Raw genomic sequence first — 22,322 nt, 5'->3', positions numbered from 1 at the left:
AAAAGATACTAAATTTATTTTCTTCAGATAATTATGGGGGATAGGAACAGACGTTCAATTCCCCCCCCCCCCCCGTAATAAAAGTAGTCAGACAGTTGCTCTCTTTCGATCATTTTGTGTTTTATCCAAAACATTTCTTTTCGAGTTGCTTTAGGTTCCCTGGTTGCCCTGGAGACAAGTAACATTGTCTTGGCCCTCCAGCGCACTGGCAACAACTAACAGCTGTCTTTGAACCAGCTCCTCTGTATTTACATTTCAGATTGTGTTGGTTCTAACAGTATTAAAACCCTTCAAGTATAAATAATATGACATATTGTTATCAAAAGCAGCAGATGTTACACTAACAAGCATATTTTCCTGGTCGGAACAGGGAGAAGCAGAAAGCGAGACAAGTGCCAGAATGCAGAAGTATATCCTCAAGTTGAAACGGAACAATGCCCCTGTGCAATATTTACCACCCGGCCCCATGGAAATTGGTCAGAATGCATAATTTCTGCTGGAAAGACAGAGCTACGACTAGAACTGAGATTTCATGGACATGCCAAAGAATGTGGAGAAGGTGTGCGCTTCCAAGCACTTGCCTGCTACGATAAGACCGGCAGACTTGTGGAACCATCGCTCTGCAACCATTCAGGTAAAATAGTAGGCAATGTGTATAAGCAACTGAACCTTAGTGTCATTACGCATCCTTTGGTACCCATGTAGCTTTCTACTTGCTGTGTTAAACATCAGTGCTATAATAAATCCCAGAACAGCAGATAGAAAACCATAAATATGATTTTGTTAATCATACTTAATATGTCAGTGAGCCTAAGGAGGGTAATATTTGTCACTGAAATTCATTAGAAAATATTTAGTGCCACAGCAGATACAGAAGCCAGATGTCACATTGGCAGAGTTGAGTGAGTCAAGTCAGAGAGCTGGTAGTCAGCTGAACATTCTCTAGGTAACGTCTTCTCTGTTCAGATATTTCTTGACACATTTGCCCATGCCATTCAGATCACTTTGTAGACGAGAAGAAACAACAGAAGTAATGTAATGCTTGGATAAAGCCTGGGTTAAGGAAGCCAGGTGTACAGCACCATGTACATTGATGGTGCTATATAAATAAATAAATAAATTATTATTAATAATAATAATAATAATAATAATAGAACATTTCTAATCCCTCCTAAAGTGATCAGGGGGGAATCCGCACGTCGTTCTGAGATCACTTCTAAGCGACCCCAGTGCGGCATGAAAGCGAGCGTGTAACTTGCCTTTTGAAGAGCCGATGAAGAGACGTCCTTCTCGCCGCCACCACCCGCAGACCTCCTCGCCGACCGGCGAGGAGAGCTTGGCTGAAGAAGGCAGGGTTGAGAGCGGAAGAAGCTCTCCACCCCGCCTTTTTCCCCCGAGCTCTCCGTCCCAGCCGGTGAGGAGGGAGTTGGGTGGCGGCGGGTGGCGGCGGGAAGGACGTCTCTTCGTCAGCTCTTCAAAAGGCAAGTGACACACTCGCTTTCACGCCGCACTGGGGTCGCTTAGAAGCGATCTCAGAACGACGTGCGGATTCCCCCCAGGAAATCTGATTGGTGATTATTCTTTCCATTCGGGTGGGGGGATAAATGCAGTAGCTATTTTTCAGTACTGGTTGAAGCTGGTGGTAGCCACTGTTCATAGTTGTATCTAATTAAGCTTCTGCCACTTGCAGGAACCCTGTTTTTATCCTTGCACATGTGTCAAATTCAGTACTTGGACTCTAGTTGTGCAAGCTATTGCACAAGGTGTTCCGCAAGGCATTGCATAACTCATTACAACATCATTAGGGTAAGTGTTTGCGCTACAGGTGCTCATTTTTAAACAACAACAACAACAACAACAACAACAACAACTCCTTTTTTTGGAGGGGGGTTAATTGTCAGAAGATAGGGAAGCACAGGACAGAACAGGAAAGAGAGGAGTTGTGTGCCTAGTCAGAAACAACTGGCTTATCCACAGATTGCATGATCCTGCCCAGCCATATTGGAGTTTGTCTACCATTTCTAGACCCTGTTCATCAGCTGTTATCTGTGTATGGCTTTCTTCTGGCTTTGCTATTTGCATGGTAAATATTCCCTCCAACAAATCAAACACTGGTTCAGCCATTAGTCTTACTCCTTTCTTCATCAGTCTCACTGTTCATGCTTTTATTTTTAAGTGCCAAATGACTGCTTATCCATTGATACAGTCATCTTTTACTACTTCTTCTTCTTCTTCTTCTTCTTCTTCTTCTTCTTCTTATTCTTATTATTATTATTATTATTATTATTATTTAAAAAACACAAACATTTTTAAACATTTCAATTTCGTTCTAGGGATTGGGAGAGGATGATGTTACAGGTACCAGCCAAACTCCTGAACTTAACCCTAGCAGTGAAAAAGTACATTGAAATTGCATTGGCTGCAATTTTGTACTAATTCACCCAGGAGTAAGTCTCATTCAACATAATGGATTGCTCTGCAAAATGCATAGAAGCACATTTGATCTGGTTCCATTGCACTATAAATGTTATGTCTGAAGACTGCTATTTCCATGGGGTTAGATTAAGCAGAGAAGTCTATTGCATCTGTCTGATGATAGAACAGCATCAGCCCAGTGAAGCAGATTCCCCCTCCCTGCTTCATTTCTGCCCCATCTGCTCTGGGTGCACAGAGGCTGCAGGGAAGGGGACAAGACAAGGAAGGATACTGGATGTAGCCCAGAGACATTAATTTATATGCTTCCTTTTCACGAAGGAAATCATGTTCAAGCCGACTTACAAAGGATAATATAAACAAATGGGTTAGTCAACATTTCAGTGATAATATCAACAACAGTGGTTTTCAAACCACAGCTTTATTATTTCAATAACAATTCATTTTTTAAACAAAACAAAACAGTTATAGCATTGGCACTTTGATATTCTCTGAAAAAGAAACAATTGTTTTATTTATTTATTTATTTATATATACTACTTTTATACCACTTAACATATGAAGTGTTTTACCTCACCATCCAGCATAATAATATAGAAGCAAGATCATCATCATCGTCATTAAAAACAGTTAAGAACATTTACAAATGTTGCATCATCATAACAATAAAATAGAGTGGTAACAGAGTCACTCACTAGTCAGGAAAAGCCTGTGTGAATAGCTGTGTTTTCAAGAGGTGTTTAAAGCTTGTCACCATTTCTGCCTCTCAAACCAGACATGAGGGAGTGCTCCAAAGAGTGGGTGCCACCACTGAGAAGGCCTGCTTACGTACCGCTACCTGTTGACATTCCACTGGCAAACAATCAGTAAAGCCTGCTTGGAAGATCTCAGGGTTTGACAGAGGGCTCATCTACACCAAGCAGGATATTCCACTATGAAAGCAGTATATAAAAGTCAGGAGCCACACCAAGCAGCATATAGCAGTATGAAAGTGGTATATGGTCTGTGTCAATGGGCCCCAACAGTCATCAGCGCACTTCAATATCGCTATAAAGCAGTAGTGTGGCTCCTGCCTTTTATATACCCCTTTCATAGTGGAATATCCTGCTTGGTGTAGATGAGCCCTTGGTATACATAAGGGAAGACAGCCAGCTTGGTATATAGTGTTGCATTCTCACACCGAGTCACCACATTTTTTTCTTAGCTCTTCATTTTCCATACTATCACTTTCTGGTGGGGGTGGGGATGGGGGGGGGGGGGTCATTTCCTTCCCTTTAGTCTGTACTCATTCCAGTTTGCTCAGCTTTGTCTCATTTGGGGTTTTCTCATGTGCAGCCTCCCTCCCTCCATCAGCACCGTATCCCCCAATGGGAAGAACAGCTTGTTAGCAGTGCTGGTGTTGTGCCTATTAGTTTGATTGTAAAGAGAACCCAAGGAGGAAAACGAAACAAAAGGAGGACAATATGAAGCTACTCTGTAATGGAGGAGTTCACTGGAGTATAACAATTTCATTCCAGCACTGACAGTAAATTCAGGGAAGACAGCCTCTTATGAATCATTGCACACCTTCCCAGATTTTGCCTTCTCAAAATGTATATGAGAAAAGACAATGCACACAAATTATTTTGTGAACAGGGCTTCCCCTTATTTCCATGGCCCCGGGGTATCTATTTTAATCAAATAAAATCTTTGGAAAGCATGGCATGTTGCTGCTTCCTGCTAAGGCAGCTCACTGGAAAACAAAATGAAAAACTCAGTTGTATTGCCTGCGAAAGAATTCTTCATCCCTGATACAGTCAGAAACACTGATTTATATAGTAATTATTTACTGTTATTGCACTTTCAACGTGAGTGAAGTAGTTCTTCATCTCATCCATCGTCACAACTTCTCCATCATTAAATGGATCCACAGCTGATAGAACAACTGTAAATAATGGCTTGACACCCCCCTGGAGGGAGACCTTGAATAGAGTGCCTCAGGGCTCTATCCTAGGCCATGTGGTGATCAATATTTTTATAAATATTTTTATAAATGAGGGTGCAGAGGGGTTTGTTTTCAGATTTGCAGATGACACAGAGCCAACATCATAATAACAATCCATAGAAAGGTCCAGAGGAGAAATTATCAATCTGAATATAAGCGAGAGCAACACATTTCAAGATACAAATGGCCCACAATTGAACTTTTGAATATATTGAGGCTTCACCTTCAACCAAGAAAACTCTCTTGTTTGTCTGGGCATTAACCTTCATGAAGACATTTGTTTTTACTTGTGCAACAAAAAGACAACAACCCTTCTCTGGACCCTACAGATCATTCGTCTTCCTTAATTTGGGAGTTTTGTAAAGCCTATGCTAAGCCACTGAAATAACCAGCATTGTTTGATATATGTCTAAACATATGATCAAGACAAGGAAAATTGGTGCTTGGAAACAAGCTAGTTGGGTAATGCCGATTTAGAACAGTTTTCTAGTTCTTAAAGCTGAAGCAATGAAAACGCAGGTGTCCTCAAGGTAATTCATTCAACATACAAGCTTCGAACCCTTGAAACCTTGGAAACTGTGACTGTAGTACACAGAAAATGGACGAAACAGTTTGTCACCAATGTTTTCTGAGATGCTTGCAATTCTTCCGTCTTGCCTGAAAATAGTTGAGCTTAATAATGAAATTTTCCAGCTACTTTTGAACTGGAATTGCCCATTTCTGAAAATGGCCTCAAAATTCAGCTCTTGCTGCTTGATTTTGGGAACAGATTAGGCGATCCTTTGCTGTTCATCTTGTTCTTACTCATCTCAGATCTTAAACTTACATTGTGTCAGGAAACATTTCCCTCCCTTGGCCGGGTTTGGAACCCATGTATGAATTGACTTTCCCTTGTGTTTGGATCTGTGGAGATGGCAACAGGGAAACCACATTGATGGGGATTTTGACACAGTAGTGGTTAGCTTTTGACTGTTCTGGAATTTCTTGGAGCCTCTAGCTACTGACCATTAGCTATATGATTTCCGAAGTGTGTAACCATTAAGCTTTTGCCGTGAGATTTTCTGCAATAAAGAAGTCTCACTGATTTGGGGCCTTGCTAGACGTGCTGGGATAAGCCGGCAGGGAGGCGGGGCGACGGCGCGCTAACTTTAGAGCGCGCCTCCCCGCCTCCTAGACTGCCGACGCGCAGGTACTACAGAAGCCCTGCAGCGTCGGCCATTTTTTTTGTTTTGTTAAAGGGGCCACGTGCGCCCCGAAGACTCCGGAGAAGGTAACAGCCTTTTTTAAAAAATTAAGCCCCCCACCCTTTTTAAAATTAAGCCCCCTGCCCCCTCTTTCCCCGCCCTCCCTCCCCGTCTCCTGTGCCACCCTATGCTCTCCCTCCCTCCCCGTCTCCTGTGCCACCCTGCGCTCTCCCTCCCCATCTCCTGTGCCATCCTGCGCTCTCCCTCCCTCCCCATCTCCTGTGCCACCCTGCGCTCTCCCTCCCTCCCCGTCTCCCGTGTCGCCCTGCGCCATCCCCCTCTCCTGCTGGTCCGGCCTTCCCCCCGGGAACCCCCCCCGGTCCGATGGACACAGCGCTGAGCGCTGTGCCCAGTCCGTGGCTTTTCCCGGCTACTTGCGAGTAAGTGAGTAGCCGCAAAAAGCCACGGAAGTCACTAGACAAGGCGTTAGCGCGCTTTGAGGCCCGGTTTCCCTGCTGTGCGTTCATAAACTTCACTTATGGCGCGTTAAGGGAGGCTTTAGTGTGGCCTGGGGCCGGATTCCCCTGTGCGTCATGTGGACGCACAGCAGGGAAACCGGGCCTCAAAGCGCACTAACGCCTCGTCTAGCAAGGCCCAAAGTGTCTTATATCAGTTTGCCAGAAAGTGTGCTTGCCTGAGAAACCTGGAAACCTGACACATTGGGCATGTCTACACCAGCCATTAAATCTGGGCTGGTCTCATCTGGGTCCCTGTGCACAGGGGATCCCAGGGGCAAGCAGGAACGATCACAGGCTTTCCATGGGATATTGGGAATCGCAGAAAACCTGATGTTTCCCATGGTCCTGGGAGCATCCTGTGGACCTCGGGTGGTGTGGCTGCTGCTCTCACCTCTTCCTTTCTCCCCTCGGGTAGTGGGACTCTGAAAATGGGCACAGAGCTGTACGGAGAGGCTCCATGCCCTTCGGGGTGGGGTGGGGAGTGGGTTTGGTTATTGTTGTTGTTTTTAACTTTTTGGTGGAGCACAATTGCGCTCTGTCTCCCCTGTTAAAAAAATGGCTGCTGCAATGTCCCTCTTTCCTTCTGGGACGTTGTGCAGCCATCAAGTCACTAGGGGAAGTAGGTACGTCCACGATCCTCCCCCCTCCCTCCCTCTACACCCTTAGGTATAGCCATGCCCACTGTAACCAAGGCAGAATAGGTGTGGTCATATTTTATGGAACTTTGTTAAATGAAGTTTCCTATAATCCTTTCGTTCATAATACTTTTGTAAATTCTCTATGTGATGAAATAAGATGTTTGCTTTTTTAATTTAATTAGTACTTTGCCTTTCTGCAAAAAAATGGCACTCAAGGTGGCTTACAGGCATAATTAAAGCTGGCATAATGTGCAGTAAAAAAAACTTTTATTGTACATTAAAATACAATAAAACATAACAATTACAGAATAAACAAATGGCGCCCAACCAATAGACCCACTTACAGGCCAAAAGCCTTCTTGAATAAAGCGGCATTTGCCTGTTGGTAGAAGGACAGCAGAGAGGGGTGAAGCTAGTATCCCCATGAATAAAAAGTGGTTAATTTTTCAATAGGAGAAATTTTTTTGGTTGTTCCTTGATTTGAACCTGCAGTGTGCATTTATGGGAACATATAAAAAATCCTGGGAAATTGACATGACATCTGATTCTAAACTATTTGAATCAAAACATCAAGTTAAGGACCAGAAATCAGCTTTCAGTGTGAATTGGTCGCAGTGTGTAGTGACTGGAGCTACATAAAGAATAAATTAAATCAAAGTTAGAACTTTCATGCTTAAATGTTTTTTGGTTTTTTAGTAGAAACTTTGAGAAAGATTATGTTTTTCGTAGCAAAGGAATTGGAAACTAAAGTATCAAAAGCCTTTCACATTAGCTGCATCATCCTAGCTAACAATATACTAAGATTCCCTGAGAAACAATGGACATAAAAAAATAGTTCATTAGACCTTAATCTCCTTTAAGGTGGTATCAATGCAGTTTAGGAAGAAATATGTAAAATGACATTAAGGAAATTATATTCTGATGTTGCCCATCTTGTTCAGTGATACAGAGTGCTTTTGCTTTCCCCTAATTATGATGTTTCATTCCTTATTTGGTTCATCATTTTTACTTGGAATACAGCTTTCAAGAATAAATTCTTGCATTGCATCTTCTACAAGGAAAAATCCTAGATATTTTTTAAAATAAAATTTCTATAATTGTCTAAAAATACGCTCTTCCATAAAACAACTTTTACACCATGTGAACACCTTATACCAGAATTTAGGAATAGACTTCAGCCTGTGTTAAGTCCCACTATTCTCAGTGGAAGATTGTTGGACATGAGTTTAATTCTCCAGCTGAAATCAGGGTTGACTTAAACGTGTTTAGTTTTAGCAAGATGCACTCATTTTTATGACTCCTTAAATCTGTTGCTCTTAAAATTAATGTACTAATAGTCTCTGAAAATAGTAACACGTTGTATGGGAATATTCCATCCCTCATTTATGTATATATAATACAAGTAGGACCTGCAATGAAATGTTAAATGCAGAGTGCAGTCATGGCCTGAGGGTCAGACGATACAAACTCTCAGTTGTCAATGAATAGTTATCTTCTTTGCATAAACAAAGCAAACACATCTGTTTATTTATTCTCCATTGTTGCACACAATTCACTTTTGTTTCAAGAAGAGACTTAAAAAATTATTATTCAGTCTTCTTCCAGGAAAATGATTGTTGTCATTTTCACTGACACTTTGAGTGCTTTGTGGAGCTCTGTCAAAGGACCTTGAAATCTGTGAGGTACCTTCTGGTATACAGCTGTTAAAAGTTATTTTTAATTATAATGATGAAATATGCTAGTAGTGGAGGGCAAACGAGATTAACAGCAGTAAGATTAGATGTGCGTCTAATTCAGAAGTAGCTTGCATTGAGGGTTTGCGTCCCAAAAATATATCCTGGCTTCACACAATCATGTTAACATTCCTATAGGACACTGTGCAGACATAATGCATTTAGATAAGCCAGGAAGTAGTCCAGGAAACGCAGTGGTCTCTATCAAGTGAAGATTGTGTATGTTTCTTCATTGCATTCTCAGAGATTCACCTTTTGAAACCTCTCTCTATTCATTCTCTCCATGAGCCATTATTTTATTTACTTTGGCCTGAAGCCACAAATTTTATTTTATTTTACATTTTGCTTGTGAATGCAAAGGGGGAAAATAATGTGTCCATGTTCACTCTTATGCCACTCATCAGCCCCTCACTGTGTTCAGTATAAATGTATGTGCTCATTTTAAACTTCTTTAGTTTCTCTTTTGCCTTGGGCTTCACAATCCAATGAGAGTACTGGTGTGAGGGGGAACTGCCTAGTTATATACTGAACAAGAATTTTGTGTAATAAACTGTAATAGCTAATGCTTCAAAAGCTAATACTCTGCAGCCAACCTGCCTTCTAGCCCTGTACACCTATGCCTCCTACCACACAGTCCTGTCTCTCTCGCACAAACACACTTGCCTATAGGCTCAGTTGGTGTCTTACGTCTGTAGCTTCACCCTTATCCTTTCAATGCATTATTGCACTCCTTAAGTACAGACAGACTAGTTGTAGCCCCATAGTGGCAGAACACTGGCACCTTTTTTCTGAACAGCACAGAATCTGAGTTTCACAAAAACTGTAGACCCCAAAACAACCCAGAGCCATTCTCTTTGTTACATTATAAGCAGTCAGTGCAAACCTTCTGGGTTGCATTTTAGCCAAATGCTATCGCAGTTGTACAGGCTGAAGTACTGGAAAACATCTGACTTTTTATGCTTCTCAGTTATTTAGTCCCCAAAGATTCAAAGAGGCAAATAATTTTTTAAAAAAGGACAATAAATGAGGCAACGTTAAGGTCCCAGAGTAGGTTGAGAGGGCCCATGTTGCAGAAAACTTGCTGAAGCTAAACAGTTCTGGGTGGGGAGGGGCCTCAAAGCAGCCTAATGAGAACTCAGTGTGGTCAGTGGCCACAGAAGGCTGACTGACTGTTGGGAGAAAAACAGGGAAACTTGGTGGGAGGGCGAAGGCAATCGAATATCGTGCCAGATAATGTGGCTGGCCCGAACAGCGAACAAGAGCACTCCACACAGCAAATTCTTTTTGCAGGTCCCTCTTGTAACTTCTGTTTTTCTTTTATAAACAGGACACTGACTTGCACACTAACCTGTCACTCTAGTGATGCAGACCAAAGTCATTTTTGAAAATATACGTGCAAAGACAATAGTTCCTAATAGTTCCTTTGACCCATGAAAATGAGTAAGGCATTAATCCTATACATGCAAGCCTGCGATCAAGTCCCATGGAACTCAATAGACACATTTTTTTTAGGATTGGCCTCTTAGGGTGATATCCAATTAAACTCCCTCCAATGGAACATATTTGTCAGCAGTATGCGGAAAGGGTTATTGCCTCTCTGCCATGCAGTTCCCTGTGCACCGTCAAAATATGCTCCAGAGGGTTGGGGGTAGGGCTGTTGGAGGAATCCACCCAGGGGGCGAAGTCCACCAAGCTTTCATCAGCTCAGTCTCCCTGACTCTGGCTTGCATATCTGCGAGCTGGCCGAGCTCTATTTGTATCAAGCTGGGCCAGCTCCCAATTTTTCACGGTGACCCCCCCCCCCAAAAATTGTTATTTATGCAAATTGTGGCCATAATTTGCTTAATTTGTGCAGATTGCAGTCATAATATGCTTAATTTTGCACACATTGTGAGTGCAATTTGTGCAAATTAAGCAAATGACTGCCAAAATGTGTGTCAATTACACCAATTGTGACCGCAATTTGCCTAAATGGCAGATTTTATGGGGGGGGGGGGAAATAAGCGTGAGAATATTTCTGAATTTCAGGAGAGAGCCTGCAGCTCAGCTCTCAAATGCAAGCCAAGCTCGAGGCTTGGAGAAAACCCAGGGAGCCAAAAAAAAGGGGCTGGATTTCATCCCTAGTTGGGAGAGCTCTGGAGCAGATTTAGGGAAGATGCTGGGCTTTGGGAGAGACAGGTCACAGGGGAGGGGAGGTTAAAGTCATGTGGTACTAGTAAACTTCCATGTGATGCTGGATTTCACCCTTAGTCCCTCAAACTCTTGAGAAAACTTCTGATAATATTGCCTTTGGAATTTACCTTTGTTTATGTAACATCCAGAAAGAATGCCTCTTGTGCTTTCTGCTAGGCTGTGACCAGCATCTTGACAGGGTTATCTTATTGTCACCAAAAGTGAATTTGAACAAATTGAATCTTCATTTCTAGCAAGTATTTTTAGGTAACTGTGATGCCATTCCCCTCTGGTCCTCCTTTATTCTTCCCTATAAAACAAAGGATCCCAGCAATGGAACGGGCATCAGAGTGCTACTTACTGTCTCTGTGACTGGCCACCCTTGTCTAGCCTCACAACAGCCCAGACCAGCACCCTATACTCTCACCTTCCCTTCTGCTGCCATCATTGAATCCTGTACCCTGTTTCAGGTACCTCACAAACCACTTCTGTGTGAAACAAAAAGAATGTTTATTAACAACGAGTAAGGTTATACAGTTAAAGAGCATAATGGTCACATCAGGTTCAAGCTTATTTGTTTCAGTACAGTTTCCTGTACAACCCTGCCTACTCTACCCTCTAGACTACACTATCTCTCCTCCCTTTGTTAGCATAACTTGTCTAACACCTTCACTCTGTTCCCCAAAGTAATAAAACATGTTGTTCCTACACTAAATCTAGACCCTCTCTCTGACAGACCCCAAACCCTTCTCCTCTTACTCTTCACACACTTCTTACTAACTGCTCCTCTGTTAACTCCTCCCACTCCCTGCTAACCACCAATCGTAACCTTTGAACCACCAGCCAATCAGCATTCACTCTCACATCTTCGTCACTCACTCCCCCTCCCACTAGAATGAACTACTTAACAACCTTGTTCCAGCAGTACGTACAGCAAATACGTCTTTAAATCACAAACATTATTAAAACAGTACAAATACAGTACATTACAAAACAGGCATTAAATAGCAAAACATCACAGTAATGATTTGGAGAAATCATACCATTATGAATGTGGGTATGATGGTCAATCAAGTGACTATATTTTATATTTTTATCCCCCATTCCACTCTAATGTTATTGTGTTCCTATGTATTATTAGATATGTTGGTCCTCCATAAGACCCTTAGTTAATAAATCCTGCCTGAAGCTTAGTGCTTGTTTTCATCCATTCATCAGCTGATAACTAGCTGTCAATGTGTTGTTTTTTGTTTTGTTTTTAACAAGGCGCTTGCTTTTGTATTGAAAATTAATTATTACCCAGGCTGTCACACAGTCAGAAACAGAATAACTAGTTTTCATCTGAGTTTGCAAAGAATGCCTTGGTAATATCCAATAAGGTCACCTGGCAAAATCTCCAACTAATATCAAGTTCAAGACATTTTGCTGCTTAAGGTGAAGGACAAGATGGCTTCTCCCTGCTCTGCCAGCTATTCTATGGATTGCCAATTGGACAGGCAGTTGAAAATTACTTCAACACTGGTTCCAGGACAGTGTCTTCCACTGCAACTGAGGGCTGCAGATTAGCCGAGGGAAAGATAGACTGTGTGATACACACTACTCTGACCTCAACACCTCACCCCTGTTCCCCAGCATCCATCACTTGAGGTGGCTCCCACACTCTGCCTAATGGTAGTGATGGCCGTTGGAGTTCCTTTTTGTTTTGAAATGTATTGTATGCTGTAAATGGATGGCATCCCTTTTGCTCAAGGAATGTTTAAGAGTGGGAAATCACAAGGGACCATATTTTCACCTTCTGTAATTTATAATACATAGTCAAAAGTCTGAGTGGATAAAACCATTAACTGACAATGGATGTAAGGGAACTGCTGATAAATAATGAAGAGCAATGATTGTGCCTAATCTAAATGTATTTGGAGAAGTAAGTGGCTAAGATAGAGCATTTGTCTGCAAAGTAACAAACCAAATTAGTGTACATTTTAAATTAAACCATTATGCAGCTACGAGAAGAGTTGCAATAAAGAGCTATTATGGAAAAATTGTCATAGCTATCCGTCTGTTTTCTGGCTGCAGTGCAAAAGGTTAGCAAAATGCTGATCTGCGGCAAAAACAAAAAGGGAAATAAAGTATACTACTAAACTTAGTATTTATTGTTTTTACCCATGTCAACAAAATTAATTTCATTGCGGCTTAGAGATTCAGACAGTTTTAAGGGTATTTAACTAATATAGCCCTATGATAAGAAAAGTTTTAAGTATCTGGCCTTCTCGTAAGCCACTTTAATACAAAAGCTAACAAAGCATACTGCCAATTGGGTTTATAGCTTAAGGCTCAACCTCAGCCTCTTATATTGATTTATCACTGCAGTATGAGGAATTTCGTTCTTTGGAGATGAACCGGGTTGGAAGCTTGTCCTTTCCCCCCTCAGTATTAAGAAACTGCGGGCACCAAAGATCTTGACTGGTGAATTGCAATTGGGTAGTTGCAGGATCAAGTTCAAATAGTAAAGCAGAGATGTGAGCAGGACAGAGCAACAAGAGAGATATCGAGTGATTTAAAGAAGATTTTTAATGGTGATCACACATAGTGTCTAGTGTACTTTGAGGTGGTCTTAAGAGTCTACAATAATTGATGAAAATGTTAGAGTTTGAAGGGTGTTTGTTTGTTTTGCCAGTAGGAGATGAAGTAGAAATTTCAAATGTTAGCATGGGGATGCTCCTTTGCAGAGTAGAAACACAATCACTTGGATATTATTGAATATTGCATTGAAAAAATAAAGTATAGTTTAACAATTTCCAGGGAGGTAGCCATGTTAATCTGCTGCAGAAAAAACAACAATAATCTTGGGGAAACTTGAAGATGACCCAATTTATTATGACGTAAGCTTTTGTGAATTAAAGCAGGGGTTCCCAATCTTTTTGGAATTTGTTGTGGGCACCATCACAAAATGATTCGCATGGATGTGGCTAGTCATATAATGGCAGTCGTGGGGGCCTGGCTAGTCAAAAGGTGGGAGGGGAAAAGAAAGAGCAAGGCTAAAGGCTGGGAGGGAGGGGGAAATGGAAAGAGTTGCTTTCTGGCCTGTTCAATCTTCTTATCCACATGGACGTTTTCCCTTCGTTTTCTCTGTCTCTTTCTCTCTCCGTCTCTCTCTCCACTCCCAGCCTCTAGCCTTGCTATTTCTCACCCCCAATGCTTTACCTCACTATTTCTCTCCCATTCCTAGCCTTCTTCTTTCTCTCCCTAGCCCAGTCTTGCTCTTGCTCTCCACTCACCCTTTTATTTTGCTCTTGCTCTCCACTCCCAGCCTCTAGCCTTGCTATTTCTCTCCCACCACTTCTTTACCTCATTGTTTTTGCCCAGCCCCACCAGCCATCCTCTTTTTCTCCCCTTTACCCTTTGCCTTGCTTTCTCTTCATGGCTGATGAGTGGCAGGTTCAGGAGGAGGAAGGATAACCTTAGACGTTCTAAAGTTTTTCATTTTTTATACTTTATTTTTTTAGGATGGCACAGAGTGAAGAGCTGTGTACACACCATTGGCAGTGTTCATGGGCGCCATGGCACCTTTAGGCACTGCGTTGGGAGCCCCTGGATTACAGTCTACTTCATCTGATGCATGAAGTGTTATCCTGATTTATAGGTCCATCTCTCTCTCTCTCTCTCTCTCTGTGTGTGTGTGTGTGGCTCTGTGTGTGTGTCTGTCTCTGTGTGTGTGTGTTTATGTGAGAGAGAAAGAGAGAGAGAGATGCCAGGATGCAAGGGGGAATTATAAACATTGATGTTAAGGAAACTGAAATGCAGAAAGTATTGGCAATGATAATTGCCTTATTTTCAAAGCAGCTGTTGTGTGATAACACAGGCATTTTTTGCATTGGTGAGTTGATTAACACAAATTTTTGGGGTGTGTGTTATGTGTTCATATCTGATAATAAGTGTAATGTTAACACAACTATTCACTTGTGTGAAGCAGAGGCCATCCATACGTACTACATGAGTTTCATAGAATTATTTTTAGAAATAGCTACTCAGTGTATAGAACCACTAAGTTGTCAGAAATATAGGTGCTTCTAAGCAGTCATCATATGGTTCTGAAATACCCCATCTTTCCTAAATCTGCAAAAGAGCTCCTGCATAACTTTCATGATACCCCATTCCAAGATAGGTGACTCTCAACCTTCTGTTTTACTATACAATCAAATGCATGTCTACTCAAGTCAGTTCTACTGATTTCAGTGGTGCTTACTCCCACCCTCAACTAGACAATAATCTGTGTTAACATAATATTTTATTTGTTTTTATTTTAGGTTATGTTGAACAGCCTTGTTTGGTACCTTGTCCATTTGATTGCAAATTAAGTGACTGGTCCAGTTGGGCCCCCTGCAGTTCATCTTGTGGAACAGGAGTGAAAATCCGGTCCAGGTGGCTTAAGGAGAAGCCTTACAATGGAGGACGTCCATGTCCAAAATTAGATCCTAAGAATCAGGTGAGGTGTATCAAGAAACCAGTAGATCAATTTCATAGTGTATCAGCTCTGTTCAGTGCATTCCCTGGGGAGAAACACAAAGTAGCTTCCCTCTAGCCCGAGAACATTGATTAAACCTCTTTCAGCCCAAAGGACAGATTCCATTTCAGAGATGTTCTTGAGCACCACATTGCAGTGGTGGATGGGCTAAAGGCAGAAGGGTTAAACTGTGGTTAAGTAGCCACCATGGTTAGGAATGGTTCACATGACATGCTAAATCATGGTTTGTGCACCACGCTAAGCCATAATGTTTAGCTCAAGATGCTTAAGCACCATGGCTTAGTGTGTCATCTGAACAGGGTCATTGATATAGCTTAACTTTCATTTCGGAGATTTATGTCCTTATTCTCAAAACTATCACTGCCTCTTAAGACATGATGAGTTAATACTATTTATATCATGTTTAGGCTGCAGCCCACAGACTACTAATAACAGTCAGTGAAATTAGTGAGATTTCTGGAGTAAGTAGTTTGTGAATAGTGTGATTTAATGCAGTCTATGTGAGATTGATTTTTCTTAACTATTCTTTGTGATTTTTCGCTAATTCAATATTACTCTGTTCTAATAAGTTTCGATCTGACAATTACAAGGTAATTTTGAAGTGTGTGTTCTATTAGAAAAAGGCACCGATATAAATGGGAATATCAAAATGGAGAATTAGGGGTAAAATAATTTTTCAATTAATGTTGTAATTTAATATAATAAAGGAACTTTGCAGTTAATGTAGGCAGAAGAATATATGGGTTCATACAATTGAAAATGTGCAATGCTTTTTAAGTCTGTTGAAACTAAATCAGTAATATTCTTCCGTTCTATGCTGTTATTCCCCCACCCCACCCCCAAAAGAAAGATTAATCTTTGCTTCATTCCATAACCTTACTGTTTCTAACATGGAGATGTTTCCTTTTATCTAGAAAGTCCTTTGCTGAACTTTTACTGTAGTTTACAGGCTACACTGAGTTCAGAAAGGAAAGTTTCCTGTGTGATAAGAAAAAGTAGTCAAAGGTGTTCTTTCTACTTCTAAGCATGATCTCTCTTTGTTCACGTTCTACAAGATACAGGATCCTACATCGGACCGACCCATCAGTTAATATAATTAAGACCAGGACATGATTCAAATTAGGGCTTTACTTTTTAGGCTTTGTTCATGATATACTCTGGCATGTGGGTTGTACGTATGATGAGAAACAGAACGGAATCTTAAGCTTGAGTCACCCACCCCACCCCACACACCTACCCACACATCCCAGCAACAACTGACCTTTAAGGTGCCAACTGACCTTTAAAGTGATGCACTACCCTGTTCCAGGCATTTTTCCTAAATGCTCGACTCAGACGTCAGCCAATCCTAGGTTACAGAAACTCTAGCTTGCTGGTTCTGTAGCAAGAAATGTACCATCCGAGGTAACTGGTTTTATTCAAAGCCTCTTGGAAAAGTTGGATTTAAAGCAGTCTTAATGTTATTCACAGTCTTTCCATTTCTGCATCTAGGTTTAGACAAATCTTTCATAAAAAATTTATTGCTTTCTGCACATTAAAGTGCATAAGCAATCGTGTAATAGAAACAGAGCTGAAGGAAATATGATAGAGGAATGCTCAATAGGATAAATAATGCCCATAGCTCAATACTTTCCTTCATGGATCTGGGAGATCACCAGAAAGGTAAAATGAAATCCCTCCATAAGTTATACATAGATGATAAGCTCCTGAAATTATAGTAAGTCAACTCATTCACAAACATAGGGAGAGTTTTATGTGAAAATTCAAACACATTGCTCTTTTCATTTTAGCAGGTCTTTGAACAAAATTCTTGAATTTGATAGCAGATTAACCTTTGGGGAAATTATGAAACTCAGAAACCAGTAGTATTGGTGTATTGTACATCTTCATCAAGATCAGGGAGAGTCATGGAAATTTTGTGTATGTGTTGGAATCATGCTCATGATATGAACTTCCATGATCCACCCACATCCCCAGAAATCCATTCCATTCTATTGGTAGCTGAATACCCTAATGAATAGCATGATACCTTATTTTCTTCTTTGATGTACAAATTGTCTCTCAAGTGCAAGAGAGAAACAATGTTGAAAATTGGTTACATAAATTTAGTCCTGATATCATATCCTGAGCCCCCTCTAGAAAGCTCAGTGTGCCTTCCACGGGGATCCCAGGGACCTTCATCCATGCACTGATGAATTCCAAACTTCCAAACTTATCTACTTTCAGACTATTGACTTTTATCCAGAACATATTAATATATACTATGTTCTGCTATACTTGGGATGTATCCAGTGGTGACTTTAATAATAATAATAATAATAACCCGCCTCTCCCTCTGGATCGAGGTGGGGTACAACACTTTGCCTTTGTAGAAAGCACTTCTGCTCACACAAGCCAGGGCACCCATTTTCTCCCGATTCTCTCTAAACCCCAAATTCCCTCTAGAAAGTTGCTCCTAAGTGTTGGGGGACCTTCTGAGCAGAATGGGTTATGGCATAAAAGTCTTCTGTAGAGCCTGGGGTGGAGGGGTGGCCAAAATTGGGTGCCCAATTTGGTTGAGTTGAATTGCTTGCTGCTCTTCTCAACAGACAGAGTACATAGTTATTTCCTGCTCTTTTATGTATTTTGAAGATTTCTAGCATACAAACATGCCCCCCCCCCCGGTCTAGATTATCCATTTGGGATAATCTAGACCAGCCATCTCCAAATGGGTGCTCTCCAGATGTTTTGGATCTCAACTCCAACAACCCCAGCTAGCATGACTAATGGTAGGAATGGTGGAAATTGTTGTCCAAAATATCTGGAAGGCACCAGGTTGGGGAAAGCTGATCTAGACTTTACATTCACTATCACATTCACCAGGTTCATAATTGTGTGGGTGGTTATTAAGCCATGGTCTGTTATAGAGTTGCTAGGTGGTTGGTTAACCAAGCCAGCTTCCCACCCTCACCAGGTTTGCACATAACAGCAAGCTGTTGCCAGTGACAGCAATTAGACAAATAAACCAGCACACACCCAGCATATACAGGGATGGTTCACCGGGCCATTGAGTCAGCTTGACACTCCATCCCCGCACAGAGTTTCCACTGTAGTGCTGCACATTCCTGGTGGTGGCTGATGGCATGGTATTGGCATGGGAAAGTTTTCCATGTGATCAAAGGTACTTTTCCCCATACAATTGTTCTGTAAAAAAAACCCTGGCCTTTAAAGTATCTTTTCTAAGTCATATGTCCACATTTCTTTATAATGTCTTTATTAAATTAAGATAGCACAGAACATTGTTGCTAAGCATGTAATATGTAGGGTTTTTCATAATGGAAAATTAAATATGAGCTCTCAGGCTTAATTGCTTGAATATTCCTTTCTGTACTTTTAATGTCTGTAAGAAAATGCATATTTTAACCTGTGTATTCCCAGCAATTATGGATTACTCTAAAATGCATGCTTGGTATGGGATTTCTTTTAAATAATAAAAAGCATATAGTGAGCTTTAGGTACATACATTGGATTTGGCCACAACTCCTTCAAAGCTCCTTTGGACCATTTTCGGCAGTTTCTGAGGTTTTCCTCCAAACTGCCCAGAACCAAAGCTGGATGTGCATGAAGCTTCATGACCAATTTGAACTTCAGAAACACTGAAATTTAGTGTCCAAAATAGTGCCTTGTCCAAAAATGGAGTCTTTTGCTTTTGTTGCATAAACTATGTTTGTCAGCTTCATTTTTTCAGTTGCTACGTTGTTCTGTAACAAGCAAGGTGGAAATCAAAAGTTCTATATTAGGTTGGGGGCCAGGTGGTTTCAAGTTCTGTTCGTTCATGATTTCAAAATCGTTTCATTTCTCCTTCAAATGAATTAGCTCAATCGTTTTCTCAGACTTTCTCCTGTAGGGGAAAAAAAACTTTCTTTGATTTCTCCCAGCAGTTTCATATAAATGTTGAAAAGGGGATAAGATGGAATCTTGCAGCACTCCTAGAACAATGGCAGAAGTCTACCAGCACCACCTTTTGAGACCATTCATCCAGAAAGGTCCAGATCCACTGTAACACTGTGCCTCCTTTTCCCAGCTCAGATAAACAATGATGGTCGATGTTCTTGAAAGCCACTAAGAAGTCTAGTAGAACCAACAGGGTCGCACCACGCCATCCATTCTTTGGTGTATGTTATCTACTAGGGTAACCAAGGCTGTTTCTGTCCCCAAATCAGGTCTGAATCCAGAGTTGAAGTGGGTATGTGAGAGATTACTATACTATAGAGATGGGAAAGCTAAAGGGATAGAAAATGAAAGTGCATTAATGGCTTCTGTTGGTAGTTCCCAAAGGATGTCCTCCTCAGCACTAAATCTGCCCCCATCCCAGCTTTCACTCTCTCACACATACCTCCTATGTTTGCACACATAGCAGTTATCCATCCCAGTGATCTAGTGGCATTTGTGGAAAGTGTCACTTTGTTTTGTGGGTTTAGCAACTGTATTCAGTTATCCCTGGTCTACTGTGCATTCTCATTGCCTCCCTATGTATGTATACATACACACACACACACACACACACATGTTCATATATACATTTATGTGCATACACATGTGCACATATATGCATATACATGCACACAATATTGCAGCACTCTAGAAAAAGAGCCACTACCACAATGGCTGAAATTTTCTTCCAGCATTCAATAAAATTCTACCAAATTAGAAAGGTAATGAGAGAAGGTCAAACTGCTCAAAGAAAAAGGTTATTTCATCTCATTCACTGAAGTTCAATTAGTTTGGAGCAGTATTTTTATTTTTTTAAAGAAAGAAGCTTGGTTCATGCCAACTCTCCAGTGGATCGTGTGCCATGTTGCTGGACTTGCGTAGCTTCGGTGTCATAAATCAGTGTGACAAGAGCTAACAGGGAGGTTGAACTTATTCTAACATCTTTGTCTGGGGAACAAAGAGCGCAGTTGGATTGATGCCTTGCTTGCCCTCTGGCAGCAGGTTTAGTCCTTTCTTTTTTTCCCCCAACTCAGCTTTTCAGAAATGCATTGAAACTTTTTAAACTTATGCCCCAACCACTGTAAACATTCGTATCGCTGTACTTGATGGCATACTTGGGTGCCATAGCATCACTTTTGATGCAGTGCCAGGATGGTGGTCAGCATGCTTCCTTTTACTAAAGCCGATTCTCCCAATTTTTAGGTTCGGCCCTCAGTCTGATTTGCAGTACATAAAAAGAAACAACTACAAAAGCCTAAATGTGGAGGTGACTCAAGTATCTAATACATTGTCTGAGTACATTGGTTGAGTTGCTTGGACTTTCTTCTGCAGGACCTTTGTGTTCATGGTAGAGCAGGCTAGTAAGAAATACGCCCGCCCTCCCCCTCCATAAATACCCATAAAGCAGACATAGCAAGTCCATCTTTGCTCAGGTCCTCTGGATGTATCATGATGTATAGGCCAAAGGAGAGGGTGCACAACAGCCTAGTTGTTTCCATAAAAGATTTACCCCATAGCCCATCACCATCTCTCCCTGCCCTTCTACACATATGAGATCAGGAGCAACAGTCCTACAGAACACCTGCTTTATCCAGCACTATGGTCCAGAGTTCTGTGGTTGGAACCAGGGTGGTGAAAGTAGTTTTGGCAGTGGTTGTTTTTGTAGTCCCTTCCAATTCTGTGGCTAAAGTTTGTTTGTTTATTTATTACATATTTATACTTCCCAAGGCTCTTTGGGCAGTTTACAATTAAAACCATGATATACAAAAATCAAGATTTAAAACTTACAAAATTAAAAAAAAAATGTCATATAAAACCAGAATATGTTATAGTCCAGGGAAAGCTTGTTTGAAAAAGATACGTTTTCAGGAGGTGTTTGAAAGATGTTACATTTTCCACTTCCCTAACCACATGAGGAGGTGTTCTCCCCCACCCCCCCCCCCCCCAGAGAATGGGTGCTGCTACAGAGAAGGCCCAACTATTATAGGCTGTATAATAGTTGACTATTATTACCCTGATTTCGTAGATTGAAATGAACCATAAATACAGAGCGGGAAAGATGACATCATACTGTGCCAGATGTGTCTCTAGCAAAAGACACTTTAGGAGACAGCATTTTGATATTTGTATTCCTTTTGGATAAATCTGTCTTTATACTATAGGGAAAATCTATTGAGATGTTTGGTGCTCAGTGTTCACTGAGATAAGTAATTTTCAGCACAATCTTACACCTGTTTTGTTTTTTTTGTTTTTTGAAGAAAGTCCCACTGTGTTCAGCTGGGTTTGCTCCTGTGTATGCGTGCACAGGATTGTGTACTTCAGCTCATTATATGATGTCTGAAAGTAGTGATTGGTAAACTAGGCCGAATAGAATGTTGCCACTGGAGTTGTATAATTCTGTCTAGGCAGAATTTTGCTTCATTTGCCTTTCCTGTAGGGGCCAGCAAGGGAGAGAGAGACTCAAAAACAATTTCATGGCACGTAATAGTGACAAACACAGCAGTGCTGCTGAGGATTCTACCACATTATCTGTAATAAAAATCAGCATTGGCTTCTGCTGCCACCTGCTCGTGCAGTTTCTATGAGCACATGGTAGCATTACTAGGGTATCTATAACTATACTCCAGTGTCTCATCTTCTTTGTGGAAATTGCATCAGAATATTATCTTTGTGTAAATAAAGCCTGCTGATTTGTTGAGGGACTCAGGTCTTAACAAGTAGGCCATTCCTGGCATAAAGCAGGAAATGTATAACTATAATGGTGGAGGCCTTGACAAAACAATGCAGAACCCTCTGAGATGGAAATGCTGATGCAGAAGAAATAAAGAAAGTATTGCCAGCAACACATGAGGAATTGCAAGTATCCTAATCTATTCTGGAAGCTCATAGTCTATAGATGTTGTAAATGCGAAGGCTGTTTTAGATTAATTCCATTTTCTCCTTGAAGCAGGTACTAACCTGGCATATTAGCAGGACAGACGATGTCCATTCTTTTTACAGTGATCCAAAATCTTTTTGCTCTAACTACAAAAAGAATAGTAGAGGAAACAGTTGTATTCACTGCAATCACTCGGTAAGAGTTACCCCAATTTTCATACACAGCAATCGTTCCGCACGCCAGTCTGTTGAGTACATTGCTCTTCATCTGCTTTGTACTCCGGTGATG

General features: G+C 41.2%; 1 protein-coding gene across 1 annotated transcript in view; it reads left to right on the top strand.

The window, feature by feature from the left end:
* The window catches only part of THSD7B (thrombospondin type 1 domain containing 7B), a 440,833-nt gene that overhangs the window by 326,197 nt on the left and 92,314 nt on the right, over nucleotides 1-22,322 (top strand). Inside the window, exons 14-15 of the mRNA XM_063118635.1 lie at nucleotides 371-634; nucleotides 14,967-15,145. Of these exons, the coding sequence (XP_062974705.1) occupies nucleotides 371-634; nucleotides 14,967-15,145 (443 nt within the window). The remainder of the gene's footprint in view (nucleotides 1-370; nucleotides 635-14,966; nucleotides 15,146-22,322) is intronic.

Source organism: Elgaria multicarinata, chromosome 2 (genome assembly GCF_023053635.1).
Source record: "Elgaria multicarinata webbii isolate HBS135686 ecotype San Diego chromosome 2, rElgMul1.1.pri, whole genome shotgun sequence".
NCBI classification, from domain to species: domain Eukaryota; kingdom Metazoa; phylum Chordata; class Lepidosauria; order Squamata; family Anguidae; genus Elgaria; species Elgaria multicarinata.
The sequence above is the reverse complement of the archived record's forward strand: the minus strand, read 5'-3'. Positions and strand labels throughout refer to the sequence as shown.